The sequence below is a fragment of the Nerophis lumbriciformis genome, linkage group LG04, assembly GCF_033978685.3.
Source record: "Nerophis lumbriciformis linkage group LG04, RoL_Nlum_v2.1, whole genome shotgun sequence".
Taxonomy (NCBI): Eukaryota; Metazoa; Chordata; class Actinopteri; order Syngnathiformes; family Syngnathidae; genus Nerophis; species Nerophis lumbriciformis.
In genome coordinates this window covers 54,481,881-54,505,907 of record NC_084551.2, presented here as the reverse complement: position 1 = coordinate 54,505,907, position 24,027 = coordinate 54,481,881, and the positions used below count along the sequence as shown (strand labels likewise).

At 38.1% G+C, this 24,027-nt stretch overlaps 1 protein-coding gene across 3 annotated transcripts in view; it reads left to right on the top strand.

Annotated features, from left to right (window-relative positions):
- The first annotated feature begins 10,143 nt into the window (after nucleotides 1–10,143).
- The window catches only part of LOC133604038 (solute carrier family 2, facilitated glucose transporter member 1-like), a 51,898-nt gene continuing 38,014 nt past the window's right edge, over nucleotides 10,144–24,027 (top strand). For 2 of the 3 annotated variants that reach the window (XR_012050393.1, XM_072913060.1), the window contains exons 1-2: nucleotides 10,144–16,931; nucleotides 17,016–17,098. Coding sequence is in view for 2 of the 3 variants with exons in the window: in XM_072913060.1 (XP_072769161.1) it covers nucleotides 17,075–17,098 (24 nt within the window). In the remaining variant the exon portion in view is untranslated. Of the gene's footprint in view, nucleotides 17,099–24,027 lie in introns of all 3 variants that reach the window. The other variant, XM_072913061.1, reaches the window with a different exon arrangement.

Genomic DNA, 24,027 nt, shown 5'->3' with positions numbered 1-24,027 from the left:
TGGATCTAACATAATAGTGAGAGTCCAGTCCATAGTGGATCTAACATAATAGTGTGAGAGTCCAGTCCATAGTGGATCTAACACAATAGTGTGAGAGTCCAGTCCATAGTGGATCTAACATCATAGTGTGAGAGTCCAGTCCATAGTGGATCTAACATCATAGTGTGAGAGTCCAGTCCATAGTGGATCTAACATAATAGTGTGAGAGTCCAGTCCATAGTGGATCTAACACAATAGTGTGAGAGTCCAGTCCATAGTGGATCTAACACAATAATGTGAGAGTCCAGTCCATAGTGGATCTAACATAATAGTGTGAGAGTCCAGTCCATAGTGGATCTAACATAATAGTGAGAGAGTCCAGTCCATAGTGGATCTAACATAATAGTGTGAGAGTCCAGTCCATAGTAGATCTAACATAATATTGTGAGAGTCCAGTCCATAGTGGATCTAACATAATAGTGTGAGAGTCCAGTCCATAGTGGATCTAACATATTAGTGTGAGAGTCCAGTCCATAGTGGATCTAACATAATAGTGAGAGAGTCCAGTCCATAGTGGATCTAACATAATAGTGTGAGACTCCAGTCCATAGTGGATCTAACATAATAGTGTGAGACTCCAGTCCATAGTGGATCTAACATAATAGTGTGAGAGTCCAGTCCATAGTGGGTCTAACATAATAGTGTGAGAGCCCAGTCCATAGTGGATCTAACATAATAGTGTGAGAGTCCAGTCCATAGTGGATCTAACATAATAGTGTGAGAGTCCAGTCCATAGTGGATCTAACATAATAGTGTGAGAGTCCAGTCCATAGTGGATCTAACATAATAGTGAGAGAGTCCAGTCCATAGTGGATCTAACATAATAGTGAGAGAGTCCAGTCCATAGTGGGGCCAGCAGGGGATAATCTTGAGTGGAGACAAGTCAGCAGCGCAGAGACGTCCCCAACTGATGCACAGATGAGTGGTCCAACCCGGGTTCCGACTTTTAACAGCTAACGCGTCATCTGTGGTCACCTGATAACCTCTGCATGCAGGAGAGGGGTGGCAGGACAGAAAAGAGACGGCAGATCAACTGGTCTAAAAGGGGGTCTATTTAAAGACTAGAGTATACAAATGAGTTTTAAGTTGGGAGTTCAGTTGGTGCTGCTCTTGGTGCCGCTGAATCCAACACCCTGAGTCACAATGACGGTCTCCAACTGCAAAGTTGTTACTGTTTGTTCACGCTAGCCGCTGAGGCCGGTTTCACACTGTTGATAAAATGGCAGAAGGTTGTAATAGCCCTACATATAATAAACCCCAACAATCTACAACTTTGGACTTCCACAGATTGTCAGTGAACCATGTCGTCATTTCCAGACCCAACTCATTGGTCAATCTCGATGATTGACCAATTATTGGACGGCAGACGGTACAGTCATTGGCTCTGATCCTGCTCCCTGAGCAGGTTAGCTTCTGCTCGCAAGTTACCGTAGTGACGGATCCCATTTTATTTTTGCAAATAAAATCTCAATGTCTGTCGCTTTTCAGCTCCGGCTCGCTCTTCCGCTTGCTTTTCAGCCGCGTTCGTTGTCTTCCTGTGGCTCTCTCTCGCTCTCGTTCAGCATCCGCTTCTCGCTGGCTCCTTCTCTCATCTCCGCCTCTCTCCCCGATGTTCACGTCTGTCGCACTTTTATACGGTGCGAGAGGATTAGCCGATTGTGACCAGGTGCGCGATCCACGCACCTGGTAACAATTGCGGCGTCGATCACGGCGCGCCTCGCCGCTTGCTTGCCCTCGCCACCATCTTGGAGTGGGCTCCGGTGTGCCCTGCCCCGCCGCTGGACCGCCGGCCACGCCTCCTCACCGTCATCTTGGAGCGGGCTCTGGTGGGGCACGCCTCTCTGTCGGTCTGCCGGCCCCGCCTCCCAACAATGACATTCAGACTTTACTTCAATCAATAACGGAGCAGCATCTCCTCATCCGTTAACAAAAACAACAACAACAACAACACCCAAAATGTGTCCCGTGAAAAAAACATCCGACCGGAACTCTCTAATAACTAAAGTTCCTTGGGTGAATAATGTAAACTCCCTACACCGGTATATTTTAGCGCTTCCATGGTGAGTTTACTGACCGATATAAGTAAGAACTTTACACTACTTTGTATTAGAAATGGCAACAGCGGAGGACCACAAGAAGATAGGTTTCTTCTTTTTCTCTATCGCCTACGGCGTCGTCACCGACTACAAAGGCTGACGAGCGCAAATTTTCAGGATTTATGCAGATCCCAAATACAGATCAGCAGTGTGGAATCCGTTCCCTACCCGTTCCACGTTTACCACGTCACAGGAGCCAGGCGTGCCGCTCACTGTTAAAGACAACAGATGATTAGATCACCACGTACCACCTGTGAAATCTAATCACCTGCCAGCTGTGTCTCGCCGTTCAGCACACACCCCGCCCTCAACACCATTGACAGAGGCGGTGACCTTTGCTCCTGCAGGTGCGCTGATCACGCTCTCCCTCAAGCAGGTACCAGAAGGTAAGAAAAGTTGCTTTTGCGTAATATTGCGAAACAAAACGCCAGATAATATGTCTTACCTTATACACACACCATAATAATACTCCTATGTTTAATGCGCTGACAATCCATCAAGCGGTGTGACTTCATAGCTTACCAAAGTCGTACTAAAACATTTTGATAGATTTTTTGAGCGCCGTGTGTAATGTTCTATATTTTCAATGGCACATATAAAATGTTGGTGTTGTTTACTTGAGTCATATTGTCATCGTAGTGCAGCCTACACATATCTCTTATGTGTGACTGCCATCTACCGGTCACACTTATCATTACATCATGTACCAAATAAAATAGCTTCGAGGTCGGTAAGCAAAACCAGAATTATTCCGTACATTAGGCGCACCGTGTTTTGAGAAAATGAAAGGATTTTAAGTGCGCCTTATAGTCCGGAAAATACGGTACTAGCTGTTGGTGCTGGTACAAAGCAGTACTGTTTTGTTTATTCACACTTAATCCTTAAATTTATCCTGGATAAGTAGACATTCTCAGTGTCTGCCATATCATTCATTAGTAAGGGCTGTACTGGTGTGTCATTTTTTTTATTCATCTTCACTTTCATGTCATTGTGTCCCTCTGGCCAAGGTTGGCGGAGGACAGGTTGCCATGGCGATGGGACGTGCGGCACAGAAAAGTCCGGAGAATGAATCGAGTGGTTTTGCATCACGATCTGCAAGTTCCTTTTTTTCCCCTCCCTTACTCGGTGTGGTACGTTCTGAAGCAAAATGACATTTCACGTAAGAAGTGACTGCAATAAGTGGCTGTAACAGTTGATGACGTCATGATTGTTGCGCAACATCCTTTGTGTCAATGAATGTTTGTAATTGTGCATTGGAAACACTACTCTACTTTATTACCTGAGAGTCAATGAAACGATTGTTGTCAAGTTAAGCAAATACCCTGAGTTTTTATGTTTTCTAATACAAATGATAATATTACAAAAAAAGTTAATACAATTCATATATGAAAAAAAATTCATTAGGCCAATGAATCTTATAGAAACTCATTATGTATACTATTTTTTTATTTTTTAATGTAAGATTATGAGAATATGTTTTTCTTCCAGTAAATAATTTAATAAAAAATACAGGAGGGAATTACTGTAATGAGAATGTAATATAAATATTATATAAAAATAATAATATGAGAATACAGTTGTTTTTTTTGGAAAATATTTAATATTATGAGGGGAAAAAATTCCCCAGTAAAATAGTTAATTAAAAATTGCTGTACTGAGAATATGATGGAAATTATTTATAAAATAAATAAATACATTTATAGTATAAGAATAAAGTCATGTTTCTTTTTGGAAAATATTTACAATTATAGAAAAAGTTGTAATACAATGAAAGGACACAAAAACAAATCTTATTTTTCTCTGAGGTATGTACAATTGTCGAATGTAAATGTCCTCAAAACAAAAAATAATACATTTTTAAGAAATTTTATATACAAATCATAATATGAGAATAAAGTTGTGTTTTTTTTTTGGAAAATATTTAATATGAGAAATTAAAAAATCCCCAGTAAAATAGTTAATAAAAAATTGCAAGAGTAAATTGCTGTAATGAGAATACGATGGAAATGATATATACAATAAATAAATAAATACATTTATAGTATGAGAATAAAGTAACGTTTCTTTTTGGAAAATATTTACTATTATGAAAAAAGTTGTAATATAATGAAAGGACACAAAAAAAATCATATTTTTATCTGAGGTATGTAAAATTGTCGAATGTCATTAAAACAAAAAATAATTTATTTTTTAGAAATATTATATAAAAATCATAATATGAGAATAAAGTCGTGTTTTTTTTGGAAAATATTTAATATGACAAAAAACAATTTCCCCAGTAAAATAGTTAATTAAAAATTGCAGGAGTAAATTGCTGTAATGAGAATACGATGGAAATGATATATAAAATAAAAAAGTATGAGAATAAAGTAACGTTTGTTTTTGGAAAATATTTAATATTATAAAAAAAGTTGTAATATAATGAAAGGACACAAAAAAAAATCATATTTTTCTCTGAGGTATGTACAATTGTCGAATGTAAATGTCAGTAAAACAAAAATAGTACATTTTAAAGAAATATTATATAAAAATCATAGTATGAGAAGAAAGTTGTGGTTTGTTTTGGAAAATATTGAATATTATGAGAACAAAAAAATTCCCCAGTGAAATAGTTAATTAAAAATTGCAGGAGTAAATTGCTGTAATGAGAATACGATGGAAATAATATCAAAAAACAAAACAAAACAAAAAACATTTATAGTATGAAAATAAAGTCACGTTTCTTTTTGGAAAATATTTAATATTATAAAAAAAGTTGTAATATAATGAAAGGACACAAAATATCATATTTTTCTCTGAGGTATGTAAAATTGTCGAATTTAAATGTCATTAATACAAAAAATAATATATTTTTAAGAAATATTATATAAAAATCATAATATGAGAATAAATTCGTGTTTTTTTTTTGAAAATATTTAATATGAGAAAAAAAAATCCCCAGTAAAATAGTTAATTAAACATTGCAAGAGTAAATTGCTGTACTGAGAATACGATGGAAATGATATATAAAATAAATAAATAAACAAATACATTTATAGTATGAGAATAAAGTTCTTTTTGGAAATATCTAATATTATAAAAAAAAGTTGTAATATAATGAAAGGACACAAAAAAAGTCATATTTTTCTCTGAGGTATGTGAAATTGTCGAATGTAAATGTCATTAAAACAAAAAATAATATTTTTTAAGAAATATTATATAAAAATCATATGAGAATAAAGTCGTGTTTTTTAAACAATATTTAATAATATGAGAATACATTTTTTCCCCATTAAAATAGTTAAATAAAAATTGCAGGAGTAATTTGCTGTAATGAGAATACGATGGAAATTATATAAAAAAAAATAAAAAAAATTATAGTATGAGAATAAAGTTACGTTTCTTTTTGGAAAATATTTAATATTATAAAAAAAGTTGTAATATAATGAAAGGACACAAAAAAATCATATTTTTCTCTGAGGTATGTAAAATTGTCCAATGTAAATGTCATTAAAACAAAAAAAACACATTTTTAAATTTATTTTTATAAAAAAATAGAATACAAAAAAAAATTGTGCATGAGAAATGTTAACTGTAATGAAATAATAAACTGCCCATCCATTTTTTCTCCGTGTTTCACAGCAACCTTGCAATAAATATTAGTAGTAATATTAATGTTTGAAGATAAGAATGTCTGAGAATAAATTGTTCTATGTCGGAGGGGGAAAAAAAAGAAGTGAAAAACAGTTATTTTCTGCTTAAATAATGTTTTAATATATTTATTTACAGGTAAAAGCCAGTAAATTAGAATATTTTGAAAAACTTGATTTATTTCAGTAATTGCATTCAAAAGGTGTAACTTGTACATTATATTTATTCATTGCACACAGACTGATGCATTCAAATGTTTATTTCATTTAATTTTGATGATTTGAAGTGGCAACAAATGAAAATCCAAAATTCCGTGTGTCACAAAATTAGAATATTACTTAAGGCTAATACAAAAAAGGGATTTTTATAAATGTTGGCCAACTGAAAAGTATGAAAATGAAAAATATGAGCATGTACAATACTCAATACTTGGTTGGAGCTCCTTTTGCCTCAATTACTGCGTTAATGCGGCGTGGCATGGAGTCGATGAGTTTCTGGCACTGCTCAGGTGTTATGAGAGCCTAGGTTGCTCTGATAGTGGCCTTCAACTCTTCTGCGTTTTTGGGTCTGGCATTCTGCATTTTCCTTTTCACAATACCCCACAGATTTTCTATGGGGCTAAGGTCAGGGGAGTTGGCGGGCCAATTTAGAACAGAAATACCATGGTCCGTAAACCAGGCACGGGTAGATTTCGCGCTGTGTGCAGGCGCCAAGTCCTGTTGGAACTTGAAATCTCCATCTCCATAGAGCAGGTCAGCAGCAGGAAGCATGAAGTGCTCTAAAACTTGCTGGTAGACGGCTGCGTTGACCCTGGATCTCAGGAAACAGAGTGGACCGACACCAGCAGATGACATGGCACCCCAAACCATCACTGATGGTGGAAACTTTACACTAGACTTCAGGCAACGTGGATCCTGTGCCTCTCCTGTCTTCCTCCAGACTCTGGGACCTCGATTTCCAAAGGAAATGCAAAATTTGCATGGTTGGGTGATGGTTTGGGGTGCCATGTCATCTGCTGGTGTCGGTCCACTCTGTTTCCTGAGATCCAGGGTCAACGCAGCCGTCTACCAGCAAGTCTTAGAGCACTTCATGCTTCCTGCTGCTGACCTGCTCTATGGAGATGGAGATTTCAAGTTCCAACAGGACTTGGCGCCTGCACACAGCGCAAAATCTACCCGTGCCTGGTTTACGGACCATGGTATTTCTGTTCTAAATTGGCCCGCCAACTCCCCTGACCTTAGCCCCATAGAAAATCTGTGGGGTATTGTGAAAAGGAAGATGCAGAATGCCAGACCCAAAAACGCAGAAGAGTTGAAGGCCACTATCAGAGCAACCTGGGCTCTCATAACACCTGAGCAGTGCCAGAAACTCATCGACTCCATGCCACGCCGCATTAACGCAGTAATTGAGGCAAAAGGAGCTCCAACCAAGTATTGAGTATTGTACATGCTCATATTTTTCATTTTCATACTTTTCAGTTGGCCAACATTTCTAAAAATCCCTTTTTTGTATTAGCCTTAAGTAATATTCTAATTTTGTGACACACGGAATTTTGGATTTTCATTTGTTGCCACTTCAAATCATCAAAATTAAATGAAATAAACATTTGAATGCATCAGTCTGTGTGCAATGAATAAATATAATGTACAAGTTACACCTTTTGAATGCAATTACTGAAATAAATCAAGTTTTTCAAAATATTCTAATTTATTGGCTTTTACCTGTATATATAAAATTGTACTAATAGGACACACAAAATTGTGGTCTTTTGAGCATAAATTGCAAAAAACTAAACAAGAAATGTCAGGCAAAAATGACATTATTATTAAGCATAAGTGAATATATTAATTCTCATGTATAAATATTATTTGTAATTCTAGTTATTATTTATTCAAATAGTAGAAATGAGGCTCACGGCTTGTAAAGGACTTGAAATTCCCTGGCAGATTTATGCGGGCGATCAGATTAGAAAAGAAGAATTAGTGGTGTGGTGCTCCCTGATTGTTTACCACCCACTGAGCCGGTCTCATGCTTTCTGCATGACCAGCCTTTGTTTCCACGCCGTGTGCACGCTGCCCTTTGTGCTGGTGGGCAGCCATAGAGCTCCTTTTCACTCCTCGGCCAACACAAAACTTCACTTTGGCCAAAACACTTGTTGCCCTTTCCTGCTGCAGGTGAGTTCAGTCGAAGGACCGAGTGTCGCAAAGACTCATCAAGTCTTTCTCCAGCTGGGATGTTTGCACATTCCTTACATGCACAACACATCCGCCTTTATAGCGACGACCCGTTTGTGTCGAGTCCTTTTACATCCACGACCTGTCCAAGTTGAGTCCGTCTATACCAACAACTTCTTTATATTGAGCTCATTTATATCAACAACCCGTCAAAGTCTAGTCCGGGGGATGCCGAGTCCTTTCATACCAAAATCCTAAATCGAGTCCTTTTTTAGTCCGTTTATACAAACTACTTCTTTATATCGAGTCCACTTACAAACCCAAAAAGCAGTGAAGTTGTCACGTTGTGTAAATGGTAAATAAAAAGAGAATACAACAAATCCTTTTCAACTTATATTCAATTGAATAGACTGCAAAGACAAGATATTTAACATTCAAACTGGAAAACGTTATTTTCTGCAAATATTAGCTCATTTGGAATTTAATGCCTGCGATGTGCTTCAAAAAAGCTGGCACCAGTGGCAAAAAAGACTGAGAAAGTTGAGGAATGCTCATCAAACACTTATTTGGAACATCCCACAGGTGAACGGGCTAATTGGGAACAGGTGGGTGCCATGGTTGGGTGTAAAAGCAGCTTCATCCACAAACAAGGGCGGGGCGAGGGTCGCCACTTTGTCAACAAATGCGTGAGCAAATTGTTTAAGAACAACATTTCTTAACCAGCTATTGCAAGGAATTTAAGGATTTCACCATCTACGCTCCGTAATATCATCAAAAGGTTCAGAGAATCTGGAGAAATCACTGCAAGGCCAAAAACCAACATTGAATGCCCGTGACCTTGGATCCCTCAGGCGGTACTGCATCAAAAAGCGATATCAGTGTGTAAAGGATATCACCATGTGGGCTCAGAAACACTTCAGAAAACCACTGTCAGTAACTACAGTTGGTCGCTACATCTGTTTTAAGTGCAAGTTAAAACTCTACTATGCAAAGCCAAATTTCATTTATCAACAACACCCAGAAACGCCGCCGGCAAGTTTCACTGCAATAAGGCGATTTTGGTAGCCATCCACAAGCTTCTGGTTGAATTTTTGACCACTCCTTTTGACAAAATTGGTGCAGTTCAGCTAAATGTGTTGAGTTTCTGACATGGACTTGTTTCTTCAGCATTGTCCACACGTTTAAGTCAGGACTTTTGGGAAGGCCATTCTAAAACCTTCATTCTAGCCTGATTTAGCCATTCCTTTACCACTATTGAGGTCATTGAGGTCAATGAAGGTTTTAGAGTGGCCTTCCCAAAGTCCTGACTTAAATCTGTGGACAATGCTGAAGAAACAAGTCCATGTCAGAAAACTAACAAATTTAGCTGAACTGCACCAATTTTGTGGTCAAAAATTGAAGCAGAAGCTTGTGGATGGCTACCAAAAGCGCCTTATAGCAGGTAAACTTGCCAAGGGACATGTAAGCAAATATTAACATTGCTGTATGTATACTTTTGACCCACATTTTCAGTAGACCCATAATAAATTCATAAAAGAACCAAACTTCACACAAAAAAATAAGAGTTGTAGAAATGATTGTAAACTCAAGACAGCCATGACATGATGTTCTTTACAAGTGTATGTACACTTTTGACCGCGACTGTATATATAGTCTGTTAATATACCAAGATCTTAAGTCAAGTCCTTTTTTAATTGACGACCCATCTCAGTCGAGTCCGTTTATACCACAGGTGTCAAACTGAGGGCCCCCGGGGGCCAAATCTGGCCCGCCACGTTATTTTACGTGGCCCGCGAAAGCCTGGAAATAATATGCGTTGATAAAATGCTAAATCTTTTCTTACTAAATATATTTATTTCCCTTTTGGCATTAAAAATCATGTATTGCATGCAATTGTATATATTTTAAAATTCAATATTATCAAAATCAAAATATTATATTATCATGTATTCCAAAAATATTTTTTGTTAAAATTAAAATAAATACTGTACTTAAATATCTACTTGACTTATTATTTCAAAACAAATTATCAATGAAACTGTAGACTGTAGAATAGATTTTACAGTTACATTTTTTACCTTTTTTTTTTTTTTTTACCATAAAATCAACTTTGGTAATGTTTTTTTTCCTTCTACAGTAAGACACTAAAACAATGAAAAACAAACAAAAAAACATTAAAACATGATTTTAAGGTAAAAAAACCAACAACCTGGCAGCTCTGTTGCTTGAATTTTACCGCTAAAAACAGTGGCATTGTTTTTCCGTTCCATTTATTAAATTTTTTTATATGCTGTAAAACAAAACACTGCTTTAACTGTAAAATTCTGGTGGCTGAGCTGTCAGTTTTTAATGTAAAATGTTAATATTTTTTTTGCAGCTTATGTAAAAAAAAATATATTGTTAATTTACTATATATATACATGTATATTCATATATTACTCATTGTTAAAAGTGGCCCTCAATGAAAACGAGTTTGACACCCCTGGTTTATGCCAACAACTTTATATCGAGTCCGTTTATATCGACTATCTACCTGTTTCTGAGTCTAGTTGGTCGATATCAAGTACGGTAACACCGAGATCGAGATAATGACGACCCATCTAAGTGGAATCCATTTATACCAACAACTTGTTTATGTCGAGCATGTTTGTTATCGACAACTTGTCTAAGTCTAGTCTCTGCGCTGTTTATCCAGCTCAGTCGTGCATATCTAGTCCGTTTACGTCGACAACTTGACTGCGTCGAAGTCCGGTCCGTAGATTTCAAGTCTGTTTATACCGAGATCCTAAGTCGAGTCCTTTTTTTATTGACGACCCATCTCAGTCGAGTCCGTTTATACCAACAACTTCTTTATATCGAGTCCGTTTATATCGACTATGCCTGTTTCTAGGTCTAGTTGGTCGATATCGAGTTTGTTAACACCGAGATCCGAAGTCGAGTCCTTTTTTTATTGACAACCCATCTAAATGGAGTCCAATTATACCAACAACTTCTTTATGTCAAGCATGTTTGTTATCGACAACGTGCCGTGCATATTTAGTCCGTTTACATCGACAACCTGACTGCGTCGAAGTCCGGTCCGTAGATTTCAAGTCTGTTTATACCAAGATTTTAAGTCGAGTCCTTTTTTTATTGACAACCCATCTCAGTCGAGTCCGTCTATACCAACAACTTCTTTGTATCGAGTCTTTTTATATCAACTATCTACCTGTTTCTAGGTCTAGTTGGTCGATATCGAGTACGTTAACACCGAGATCCGAAGTCGAGTCCTTTTTTAATTGTGAAGTGGAGTCCATTTATACCAACAACTTGTTTATGTCGAGCATGTTTGTTATCGACAACTTGTCCAAGTCTAGTCTCTGCGCGGTTTATCCAGCTCTGTCGTGCATATCTAGTCCGTTTACGTCGACAACCTGACTGCGTCGAAGTCCGGTCCGTAGATTTCAAGTCTGTTTACCCCGAGATCCTAAGTCTAGTCTTTTTTTATTGACGACCCATCTCATTCGAGTCCGTCTATACCAACAACTTCTTTGTATCGAGTCCGTTTATATCGCCTATGCCTGTTTCTAGGTCTAGTTGGTCGATATCGAGTACGTTAACATCGAGATCCGAAGTAGAGTCCTTTTTGTTATTGACGACCCATCTAAGTAGAGTCCGTTTATACCAACAACTTGTTTATGTCAAGCATGTTTGTTATCGACAACGTGCCGTGCATATCTAGTCCGTTTACATCGACAACCTGACTGCGTCGAAGTCCGGTCCCTAGATTTCAAGTCTGTTTATACCGAGATCTTAAGTCGAGTCCTTTTTTTATTGACAACCCATCTCAGTCGATTCCGTTTATACCAACAACTTCTTCATATCGAGTCTTTTTATTTATTTATTTATTTATTTATACTATCTACTGTCATGTCTGTGTGATCATGTTTTGTTTTAGTCATGTTCGGTTTTATTTTTGGACTTTTTGTGCACTTTTGTTTTGTTTTGTCACCATAGCAACCATTAGTTTTCACCTGTCACGTCACGCACCTGTTTCACGTTTTGAGTCACGCACCTGCTTTCACTAATCATGTCAATAGTATTTAAGTTCATTGTTTTCAGTTTGTCGTTCTGGTGACATCTTGCATTTATGCTCTACACACTCTTCATCCTCTTAGATCATGCTTCATGTCCCATGCCAAAGTAACTTTTTGTTCCAGGTTTATAGTCGTTTTGGTTTCATAGTTTGTTCTCCGCCATTGTGCGCGCCTTTTGTTTACTTCCTTTTTTTTTGTAGTTATAGTGTTTAAATAAATATGTACTTACATTCCCGTCTCGCCCGAGCCAACTTTCCGTTGCATCCCGGAAAAGCAAACACCCAAGACCAAGTCATGACATCTACCTGTTTCTAGGTCTAGTTGGTCGATATCGAGTATGTTAACACAGAGATCCGAAGTCGAGTCCTTTTTTAATTGTGAAGTGGAGTCCATTTATACTAACAACTTGTTTATGTCGAGCATGTTTGTTATTGACAACTTGTCTAAGTCTAGTCTCTGCGCGGTTTATCCAGCTCAGTCGTGCATATCTAGTCCGTTTACGTCGACAACCTGACTGCGTCGAAGTCCGTTCCGTAGATTTCAAGTCTGTTTATACCCAGATCCTAAGTCGAGTCCTTTTTTTTATTGGCGACCCATCTCAGTCGAGTCCGTTTATACCAACAACTTCTTTATCTCGAGTCCGTTTATATCGACTATCTGCCTATTTCAAAGTCCAGTTGATAGATATCAAGTACGTTAACGCTGAGAACCGAAGTCAGGTCCTTTTTGTAATTGACGACCCATCTAAGTGGAGTCCGTTTATACCAACAACTTGTTTATGTCGAGCATGTTTGTTATCGCCAACTTGTCTAAGTCCAGTCTGTGCGATGTTTATCCAGCTCAGTCGTGCATATCTTGTCCGTTTCCATCGACAACTTGACTGCGTCGAAGTCCGGTCCGTAGATTTCAAGTCTGTTTATACCGAGATCCTAAGTCGAGTCCTTTTTTTATTGACGACCCATCTCAGTCGAGTCCGTTTATACCAACAACTTCTTTATGGCGAGTCCGTTTATATCGACTATGCCTGTTTCCAAGTCTAGTTGATAGATATCGACTACGTTAACACAGAGATCCGTAGTACAGTCCTTTTGTTATTGACGACCCATCTAAGTGGATTTCATTTATACCAACAACTTGTTTATGTCGAGCCTGTTTGTTATCGACAACGTGTCTAAGTCTAGTCTGTGTGATGTTTATCCAACTCAGTCGTGCATATCTAGTCCGTTTACATCGACAACCTGACTGCGTCAAAGTCCGGTCCGTAGATTTCAAGTCCGGTTATACCGAGATCCTAAGTAGAGTCCTTTTTTTATTGACGACCCATCTCAGTCGAGTCCATTTATACCAACAACGTCTTTATCTCCAGTCCGTTTATATCGACTATCTGCCTGTTTCTAGGTCTAGTTGGTCGATATCGAGTACGCTAACACGGAGATCGAGATATTGACGACCCATCTAAGTGGAGTCCACTTATACCAACAACTTGTTTATGTCGAGCATGTTTGTTATCGACAACTTATCTAAGTCTTGTCTCTGCGCTGTTTATCCAGCTCAGTCGTGCATATCTAGTCCGTTTACGTCGACAACCTGACTGCGTCGAAGTCCGTTCCGTAGATTTCAAGTCTGTTTATACCGAGATCCTAAGTCGAGTCCTTTTTTTTTTTGACGACCCATTTCAGTCGATTCCGTTTATACCAACAACTTCTTTATATCAAGTCCGTTTATATCAACTATCTACCTGTTTCTAGGTCTATTTGGTCGATATCGAGTACGTTAACACCGAGATCCGAAGTCGAGTCCTTTTGTTATTGACGACCCATCTAAGTGGAGTCCATTTATACCAACAACTTGTTTATGTCGAGCATGTTTGTTATCGCCAACTTGTCTAAGTCCAGTCTGTGCGATGTTTATCCAGCTCAGTCGTGCATATCTAGTCCGTTTCCATCGACAACTTGACTGCGTCCAAGTCCGGTCCGTAGATTTCAAGTCCGGTTATACCGAGATCCTAAGTAGAGTCCTTTTTTTATTGACGACCCATCTCAGTCAAGTCCATTTATACCAACAACTTCTTTATCTCCAGTCCGTTTATATCGATTATCTACCTGTTTCTAGGTCTAGTTGGTCGATATCGAGTACGTTAACACCGAGATCGAGATATTGATGACCCATCTAAGTGGAGTCCACTTATACCAACAACTTGTTTATGTCGAGCATGTTTGTTATCGACAACTTATCTAAGTCTTGTCTCTGCGCTGTTTATCCAGCTCAGTCGTGCATATCTAGTCCGTTTACGTCGACAACCTGACTGCGTCGCAGTCCGTTCCGTAGATTTCAAGTCTGTTTATACCGAGATCCTAAGTCTAGTCCTTTTTTTATTGACGACCCATCTCAGTCGAGTCCGTTTATACCAACAACTTGTTTAAATCGAGTCCGTTTATATCAACTATCTACCTGTTTCTAGGTCTAGTTGGTCGATATCGAGTACGTTAACACCGAGATCGAGTCCTTTTGCTATTGACGACCCATCTAAGTGGAGTCCATTTATACCAACAACTTGTTTATGTTGAGCCTGTTTGTTATCGACAACGTGTCTAAGTCCAGTCTGTGCGATGTTTATTCAGCTCAGTCGTGCATATCTAGTCCGTTTACGTCGACAACCTGACTGCGTCGAAGTCCGGTCCGTAGAGTTCAAGTCTGTTTATACCGAGATCTTAAGTCGAGTCCTTTTTTTATTGACGACCCATCTCAGTCGAGTCTGTTTATACCAACAACTTCTTTATATGGAGTCCGTTTATATCGACTATCTGCCTGTTTCTAGGTCTAGTTGATAGATATCGAGTACGTTAACACCGAGATCCGAAGTCGAGTCCTTTTTGTTATTGACGACCCATCTAAGTGGAATCCGTTTATACCAACAACTTCTTTATGTCAAGCATGTTTGTTATCAACAACATTCAGTACATATCTAGTCCGTTTACTTCGACAACCTGACTGCGTCGAAGTCTGGTCTGTAGATTTCAAATCTGTTTATACCGAGATCCTAAGTCGAGTCTTTTTTTTATTGGGGACCCATCTCAGTCGAGTCCGTTTATACCAACAACTTCTTTATATCGAGTCCGTTTATATCAACTATCTACCTGTTTCTAGGTCTAGTTGGTCGATATCGAGTACGTTAACACCGAGATCCGAAGTCGAGTCCTTTTGTTATTGACGACCCATCTAAGTGGAGTCCATTTACTTCAACAACTTGTTTATGTCGAGCCTGTTTGTTATCGACAACTTGTCTAAGTCTAGTCTCTGCGCTGTTTATCCAGCTCAGTCGTGCATATCTAGTCCGTTTACGTCGACAACCTGACTGCGTCGAAGCCCGGTCCGTAGATTTCAAGTCTGTTTATACCGAGATCCTAAGTTGAGTCCTTTTTTTATTGACGACCCATCTCAGCCGAGTCCGTTTATACCAACAACTTCTCTGTATCGAGTCCGTTTATATCGACTATCTGCCTGTTTCTAGGTCTAGTTGGTCGATATCGAGTACGTTAACACCGAGATCGAGATATTGACGACCCATCTAAGTGGAGTCCATTTACTTCAACAACTTCTTTATGTCAAGCATGTTTGTTATCCACAACTTATCTAAGTCTAGTTTCTGTGCGGTTTATCCAGCTCAGTCATGCATATCTAGTCCGTTTACGTCGACAACCTGACTGCGTCAAAATCCGGTCCCTAGATTTCAAATCTGTTTATACCGAGATCTTAAGTTGAGTCCTTTGTTTTCAATCAACAATTAGTCGAGTCCATTTTTACCAACAACTTGTTTATCACGACAATTCGTCGAAGTCTGGTCTTTGTGTGAAATCTACCAGTTGGTAGATTTCAAGTCTGTTTATAACGAGATCCTAAGTCTCGTCTTTTTTTATTGACGACCCATCTCAGTCGAGTCCGTCTATACCAAAAACTTCTTTGTATCGAGTCCGTTTATATCGACTATGCCTGTTTCTAGGTCTAGTTGGTCGATATCGAGTACGTTAACACCGAGATCGAGATATTGACGACCCATCTAAGTGGAGTCCATTTATACCAACAACTTGTTTATGTCGAGCCTGTTTGTTATCGACAACTTGTCTAAGTCGAGTCTCTGCGATGTTTATCCAGCTCAGTCGTGCATATCTAGTCCGTTTATGTCGACAACCTGACCGCGTCGAAGTCCGGTCCCTAGATTTCAAATCTGTTTATACCGAGATCTTAAGTCGAGTCCTTTGTTTTTAATCAACAATTAGTCGAGTCCATTTTTACCAACAACTTGTTTATCACGACAATTCGTGGCTTAGTGGTTAGATTGTCCGCCCTGAGATTGGTAGGTCGTGAGTTCAAACCCTGGCTGAGCCATACCAAAGACTATAACAAATGGGTCTCTCACTGACTGTGTGACTATCAACTTTTTTAACTTTAACATCATTTATTCGGAAAGTATAAATAACAACTAATGAAGATAGACTACAATTAACTGCAACATGTAAGTGTAAAAAAAACATAATGATTCGTACATTTTCCAGAATGTGATTGGTCTAATATTCAACAAATCAACAAAATCGGAAGTTATCTTTATTTCTAAGTTATCATGCCATGATTTTACCCGTCCGGCCCGCTGGGGAGTAGATGTTCCTCCATGTGGCCGCTAAGTTCGACAACCCCCCACCCCCGGAGTATGGGGAGCCACCCCAAAATGCTCGGCATCCGTAGGAAACACAACAATGCTTGAGCCCTAGAAACTGGAAGTGGTGCTCAATGCTGGGTAGAGCGAAGGAGGGTGGTGCACGGGCAGGAGGAGGAGGAGTTTGTGGTGTCAGGCTTGCAGTGGAAGTGAGAGCAAGGGGAAGACGCCGCAGGACCACAGACCAGACCACACCATCCTCCAGGTACGGCGGATCTCGACACAACCCCAACTCGGTCACGGTTTCTTCACCTCCCAACAATTTGCTTGTTTCTATATTTGCCGACAGTTACCGTTGCAGTTGCTGTTTGCACAACAAAGGTGTGTCCCCTGGCCCCGGGAGCCTAGATGGAGCGCATGGAAGACGACAAGGTAAACCTTCAGTCCTTGCTTTTGGACTCTCTCTTGCTCTCAAGTCAGGCAGGGTTTTTTCTGTAGTTTTCCTCTCTGGCGCGAGGAGGACGAGAGCTTTCAGGGACGTGACTAAGAAGAGATGGAACAAGTCGCGACTTGAGCGAGGCGTTTAAAAAAAAAAAAAAAAAGCACACACCGAAGACGACCATCAGTATCTTTTATTGAGAGATGTGTGGCGGGTGTTGTTGCTTTTTCTTGGTGGTTTGTCTGTGGAAACACTTGTTGGCTCACTTCTCACTTTAACTCCACTCCATCCTGCGTCCAAAAGCAAAATAATATATCACAATATTGACGAGTTGTTATTTTTTTCCTTCACCCCGTTGGTCCAGCTCGGATTGGACTGGATCTTAGTTTACCCGGAAGCGGTTTTACCGGACTGTAAAAAGACCGTAGAAGAAGAAAAGGAGGACCGATGGCGTCTAAATCAAGTGTAAAAGTTATGAGATCCTGGCCATATTGGATCCTTATTAAATATTATTTTACTCATTGGAAAGGAAAAAAAAAAATGCTTATATACCGTATTTTCCGGACTATAAGGCGCACTTAAAATACTTTTTTGTTTCTCAAAACTCGACAGTGCGCCTTATAACCCGGTGCGCCTAATGTACGGAATATTTCTGGTTTTGCTTACCGACCTCAGAGCAATTTTATTTGGTACATAGTGTAATGATAAAGTGTGACCAGTAGATGGCAGTCAAACATAAGAGATATGTGTGGGCCGCACTATGACGGCAATATGACTCAATTGTACTGTACATACATATGTTGTGTCCAGTTCTTACATATATTTTTATGTACTATGTTATATCCAGTTCTTACATATATTTTTATGTACTATACATACATATGTTATATCTAGTTCTTACATATATTTTTTTGTACCATACATACATATGTTACATCCAGTTCTTACATATATTTTTATGTACTATACATACATATGTTATATACAGTTCTTACATATACAGTATTTTTATGTACCATACATACATATGTTATATCCAGTTCTTACATATGTGTATGTACTGTACATACATATGTTAAATGATAAATGATAAATGGGTTGTACTTGTATAGCGCTTTTGTACCTTCAAGGCGCTTTGACACTACTTCCACATTTACACATTCACACACACATTCACACACTGATGGAGGGAGCTGCCATGCAAGGCGCTAACCAGCACCCATCAGGAGCAAGGGTGAAGTGTCTTGCTCAGGACACAACGGACATGACCAGGTTGGTACTAGGTGGGGATTGAACCAGGGACCCTCGGGTCGTGCACGGCCACTCTTCCACTGCGCCACGCCGTCCAGTTATATTCAGTTATATCCAGTTCTTACATATATTTGTATGTACTATGTTATATCCAGTATTTACATATATTTGTATGTACTATACATACATATGTTATATCCAGTTCTTACATTTATTTCTATGAAATATACATACATATGTTATAGCCAATTCTTACATATATTTTTATGTACTATCTTGTATCGAGTCCTTACATATATTTGGATGTACCATACATACATATGTTATATCCAGTTCTTACATATATGTGTATATACTGTACATACATATGTTGTATCCAGTTCTTACATATATTTTTATGTACTATGTTATATCCAGTTCTTACATATATTTTTATGTACTATACATACATATGTTATATCCTGTTCTTATATATATTTTTATGTACCATGTTATATCCAGTTCTTACATATATAAGTATGTACTGTACATACATATGGTATATCCAGTTCTTACATATATTTTTATGTACTATGTTATATCCAATCCTTACATATATTTCTATGTACTATACATACATATGTTATATCCAGTTCTTACATATATGTGTATATACTGTACATACATATGTTATATCCAGTTCTTACATATATTTTTATGTACTATGTTATATCCAGTTCTTACATATATTTGTATCTACTGTACATACATATGTTGTATCCAGTTCTTACATATATTTTTATGTACTATACATACATATGTTATATCCTGTTCTGACATATATTTTTATGTACTATGTTATATCCAGTTCTTACATATATGTGTATGTACTGTACATACATATGTTATATCCAGTTCTTACATATATTTTAATGTACTGTACATGTTTTTTAAATATATTTTATGTACTATGTTATCCGAAAGGGACAAGCGGTAGAAAATGGATGAATGGATGATATATCCAGTTCTTGCATATATTTTTTATGCACTACGCATACATATGTTATATCCAGTTCTTCCATATATTTGTATGTACTATACATACTAGAGATGCGCGGATAGGCAATTATTTCATCCGCAACCGCATCAGAAAGTCGTCAACCATCCGCAATCGACCCGATCTAACATTTGATCAGAACCGCATCCGCCCGCACCCGCCCGTTGTTATATATCCAATATAGACGATGCAAGGCATTAGTGAGGTTATAAAGCTTTTGCCTGTTAAAGAAAGGAGACTGATCCAATGCAGCACAGACATTCGCGTGCCACGCTGTCACGACCCAGACGCACACCAGTGCGCAATCATATGGGAGCCGCGCTGAGCGCACCTCCAAGCGCGTCTCGCTGCTGGCGACGGCCGGGTATATGGGCCCGACGCTCCAGCGCCATCCATTTTCAGGGCTAGTTGATTCGGCAGGTGGGTTGTTACACACTCCTTAGCGGGTTCCAACTTCCATGGCCACCGTCCTAGCTGCTGTCTATATCAACCAGGGTGAGCCCCACCCCTTTCGTGAGCGCACTGCGCGCGGAGTGACCCCTGTTACGCGCCCCCGGCAACAGGGGCGGCGGGCAGGTAAGCTGCGCGGGCGGAGCATGCGGAGTGACCCCTGTTACGAGCCCCCGGCCAGGGGGGTGGCGGGCAGGTAAGCTGCTTACCTGCTGCGCGTGACGCCGGCCGCGGCGAAGGCGGACGAGGCGGGGTGTCGGTGCGGTGGGCGCGGTGGTGACCCTGGACGTGCGTCGGGCCCTTCTCGCGGATCGCCTCAGCTACGGCTCCCGGTGGGGCCCTCTCGGGGGAAGGGGCCTCGGTCCCGGACCCCGGCGAGGCGTCGGGGGCCTTCTCCGCTCCGTAAAAGTGTCCATCTCTTTTTTTTTTTTTCTTCTGTTGTGGCATATGCTGCAGGTGCCTGCTCGTTTTTCGTATGTGGGTAACAACATTTAACTATGTATATATATTTCCGAATTGGTTTAACTGCCACCCGCCTGAATCTATTTAAAATCTAATTTTTTTTTATTTCAACCGCCCGACCCGACCCGCGGATAAAATCTAATTTTTTTAAATTTCACCCGCCCGATCCGCGGATAATCCGCGGACTCCGCGGTTGTGCCCGCAAACCGCGCATCTCTAATACATACATATGTTATATTCTGTTCTTACATATGTGTATGTAGTGTACATACATATGTTGTATCCAGTTCTTACATATATTTGATGTACTATGTTTTATCCAATATTTACATATACTTATATGTACTATACATACATATTTTATAGCCAGTTCTTACATATATTTGTATGTACTATGTTATATCCAGTTCTTGCATATATGTGCATGTACTGTACATACATATGTTATATCCAGTATTTCCATACGTGTATATACTGTACATACATATGTTACATCCAGTTCTTACATATAGTTTTATGTACTATACATACATATGTTGTATCCAGTTCTTGCATATATTTTTTATGTACTATACATACATATGTTATATCCAGTTATTACATATATTTTCATATACTGTACATACATATGTTATATCCAGTTCTTACATATATTTTTATGTACTGTACATACATATGTTGTATCCAGTTCGTACATATATTTTTATGTACTGTACATACATATGTTATATCCAGTTCTTACATATATTTTTATGTACTATACATACATATGTTATATCCAGTTCTTACATATATTTTTATGTACTGTACATACATATGTTGTATCCAGTTCTTACATATATTGTTATGTATTATGTTATATCCAGTTCTTACATATATTTTTATGTACTGTACATACATATGTTATATCCAGTTCTTACATATATTTTTATGTACAACACATACATATGTTATATCCAGTTCTTGCATATATTTTTTTGTACTATACATACGTATGTTATATCCAGTTCTTACATACAATTTTATGTACTATACATACATACGTTATATCCAGTTCTTACATATATTTTTATGTACTATACATACATATGTTATATCCAGTTCTTACATATATTTTTATGTACTGTACATACATATGTTGTATCCAGTTCTTACATATATTTCTATGTATTATGTTATATCCAGTTCTTACATATATTTTTATGTACAATACATACATATGTTATATCCAGTTCTTGCATATATTTTTTTGTACTATACATACGTATGTTATATCCAGTTCTTACATACAATTTTATGTACTATACATACATACGTTATATCCAGTTCTTACATACTATATAATTTATGTACAATACATACATATGTTATATCCAGTTCTTACATATATTTTTATGTACTGTACATACATGTGCTATATCCAGTTCTTACATATATGTGTATGTACTGTACATACAGTACATATGTTCTATCCAGTTCTTACATATACTTTTATGTACCATAAAACTGTGGTGCTGAATTTCCCCCAGGTATCAATAAGTACTTTCTATTCTATTCTATTTTATTCTATAAAGTGCACTGGATTATAAAGGGAAATGCTGAGGAATGGGCTATTTTCGATCTTTTTTCCAGATAAAAGGCGCACCGAATTATAAGGCGCACTGCCGATGAATGGCCTATTTTCGATCTTTTTTTCATACATAAGGCGCACTGGATTATAAGGCGCACTGCCAATGAATGGCCTATTTTCGATCTTTCGATCTCAAGGCCCGTGAAAAAAACGTCCGACCGGAACTCTCTAATAACTAAAGTTCCTTGGGTGAATAATGTAAACTCACTACACCGGTATGTTTTAGCGCTTTAATGGCGAGTTTACTGACAGATATAAGTAAGAACTTTACACTACTTTATATTAGAAATGGCAACAGCGGAGGATGAATGTCCCATAACAAGAAGATAGACAAAACGTAGAAGCTTATCGACTACGTTGTCGGCACGAACTACAAAGGCGGACGCGCGCAATTTTTCAGGATTTATGCAGATCCCAAATACAGATCAGCAGGTACCAGAAGGTAAGAAAAGTTGCATTGCATAATATTGTGAAACAAAACACCAGATAATATGTCTTACCTTATACACACACCATAATAATACTCCTATGTTGAAGCACATCAAGCGGTGTGGCTTCATAGCTTACCAAAATCGTACTAAAAAAATTAGATTTTTGAGCGCCGTGTGTAATGTTCTATATTTTCAATGAAACATATAAAATGTTTGTGTTCTTTACTTGAGACATATTGCCATTATAGTGAAGCCTACACTTATCTCTTATGTTTGACTGCCATCTACTGGTCACACTTATCACTACACAATGTACCAAATAAAATTGCTGTGAGGTCGGTAAGCACAACCAGATATATTCCGTACATTAGGTGCACATACGTTATATCCAGTTCTTACATATATGTGTATGTACTGTACATACATAAGTATTCATACAGTACATTGGGTGATTACTGTGTAATAAATAAGTCCCCTCCCTGATGTAGTTACAGTAAAAGTGCAAAAGTGCGTCACCGAGTTTGAAGGTTGCGCAACAAAAGCGTGTCGCTGCAGGCACACTAACTCACCATCCCTCTGCTTTTTTTTACTGTGCCAACTCGCAGCTCTTATTTTCTTACGACCGCTTTGTTGCCCGACTTCCTTCCTGCACGTCTTTCCTTTCCTGAGGCGGCGGGCAGATAGTGTGTGTCACGTTGCCGCGGCTGCCGAAGACGCCGTCGGCTCGCTCTTCTTGAGGTTTGACCACGACGCTTCCTGTCTTGACTTCATCAGGGTTGTTCATTTCCTGCCCCTCAAGACTGATACTGTTATTTTGAAGTCGTAGTTTTGCCAGGGTTTGATGTGTTGAAGCACAATGATTTGCACAATGGAACTCTGTATTTTTATAGGCACCGACCGAGGTCTGTCGGTACTAGCAGGTACTTGGCCACGTAGGCCGCAGGTGTCAAACTCAAGGCCCGGGTGTCAAATTTGGCCCGCCACATCGTTTTACGTAGCCTACAAAACCCGAGAAATAATGTGAGTCATGAAATTTTTTTTACTAAATGTATTTCTATTTTGACATAAACATTGCATGTATTTTGACTTTATCTGATCATGCAATAAACATTATATTAACATCTATTAAAAATAATAATAATAATAAATACTGTATTTTCTTGTTATCATGGTTAATGATTTCAAAGCAAGCAATCCATCAATTTGTATAAAATAAATGTAATAATTGCGCAGGCAATTATGTAATAATTAGCGCTGTCGAATTATTCTTAAAAAAAAAAATCAGATTAATCCTAATTTTGAATTTGTATTAATCAAGATTAATCACACTTAAATTTGTATTAATCAAGATTAATCACAATTTTAATTTGGATTAATTATGATTAATCACTGTTTTAAATTTAGATTCTATATTGTTAAACATAATTTTGAATTTGCATTAACCCTGATTAATCACAATTTTTAATTTGGATTAAATATGATTAATCACTGTTTTAAATTTAGATTCTATATTGTTAAACATAATTTTGAATTTGCATTAACCCTGATTAATCACAATTTTTAATTTGGATTTATTATGATTAATCACTGTTTTAAATTTAGATTCTATATAGTTAAACATAATTTTGAATTTGCATGAATCTTGATTAATCAACATTTTTA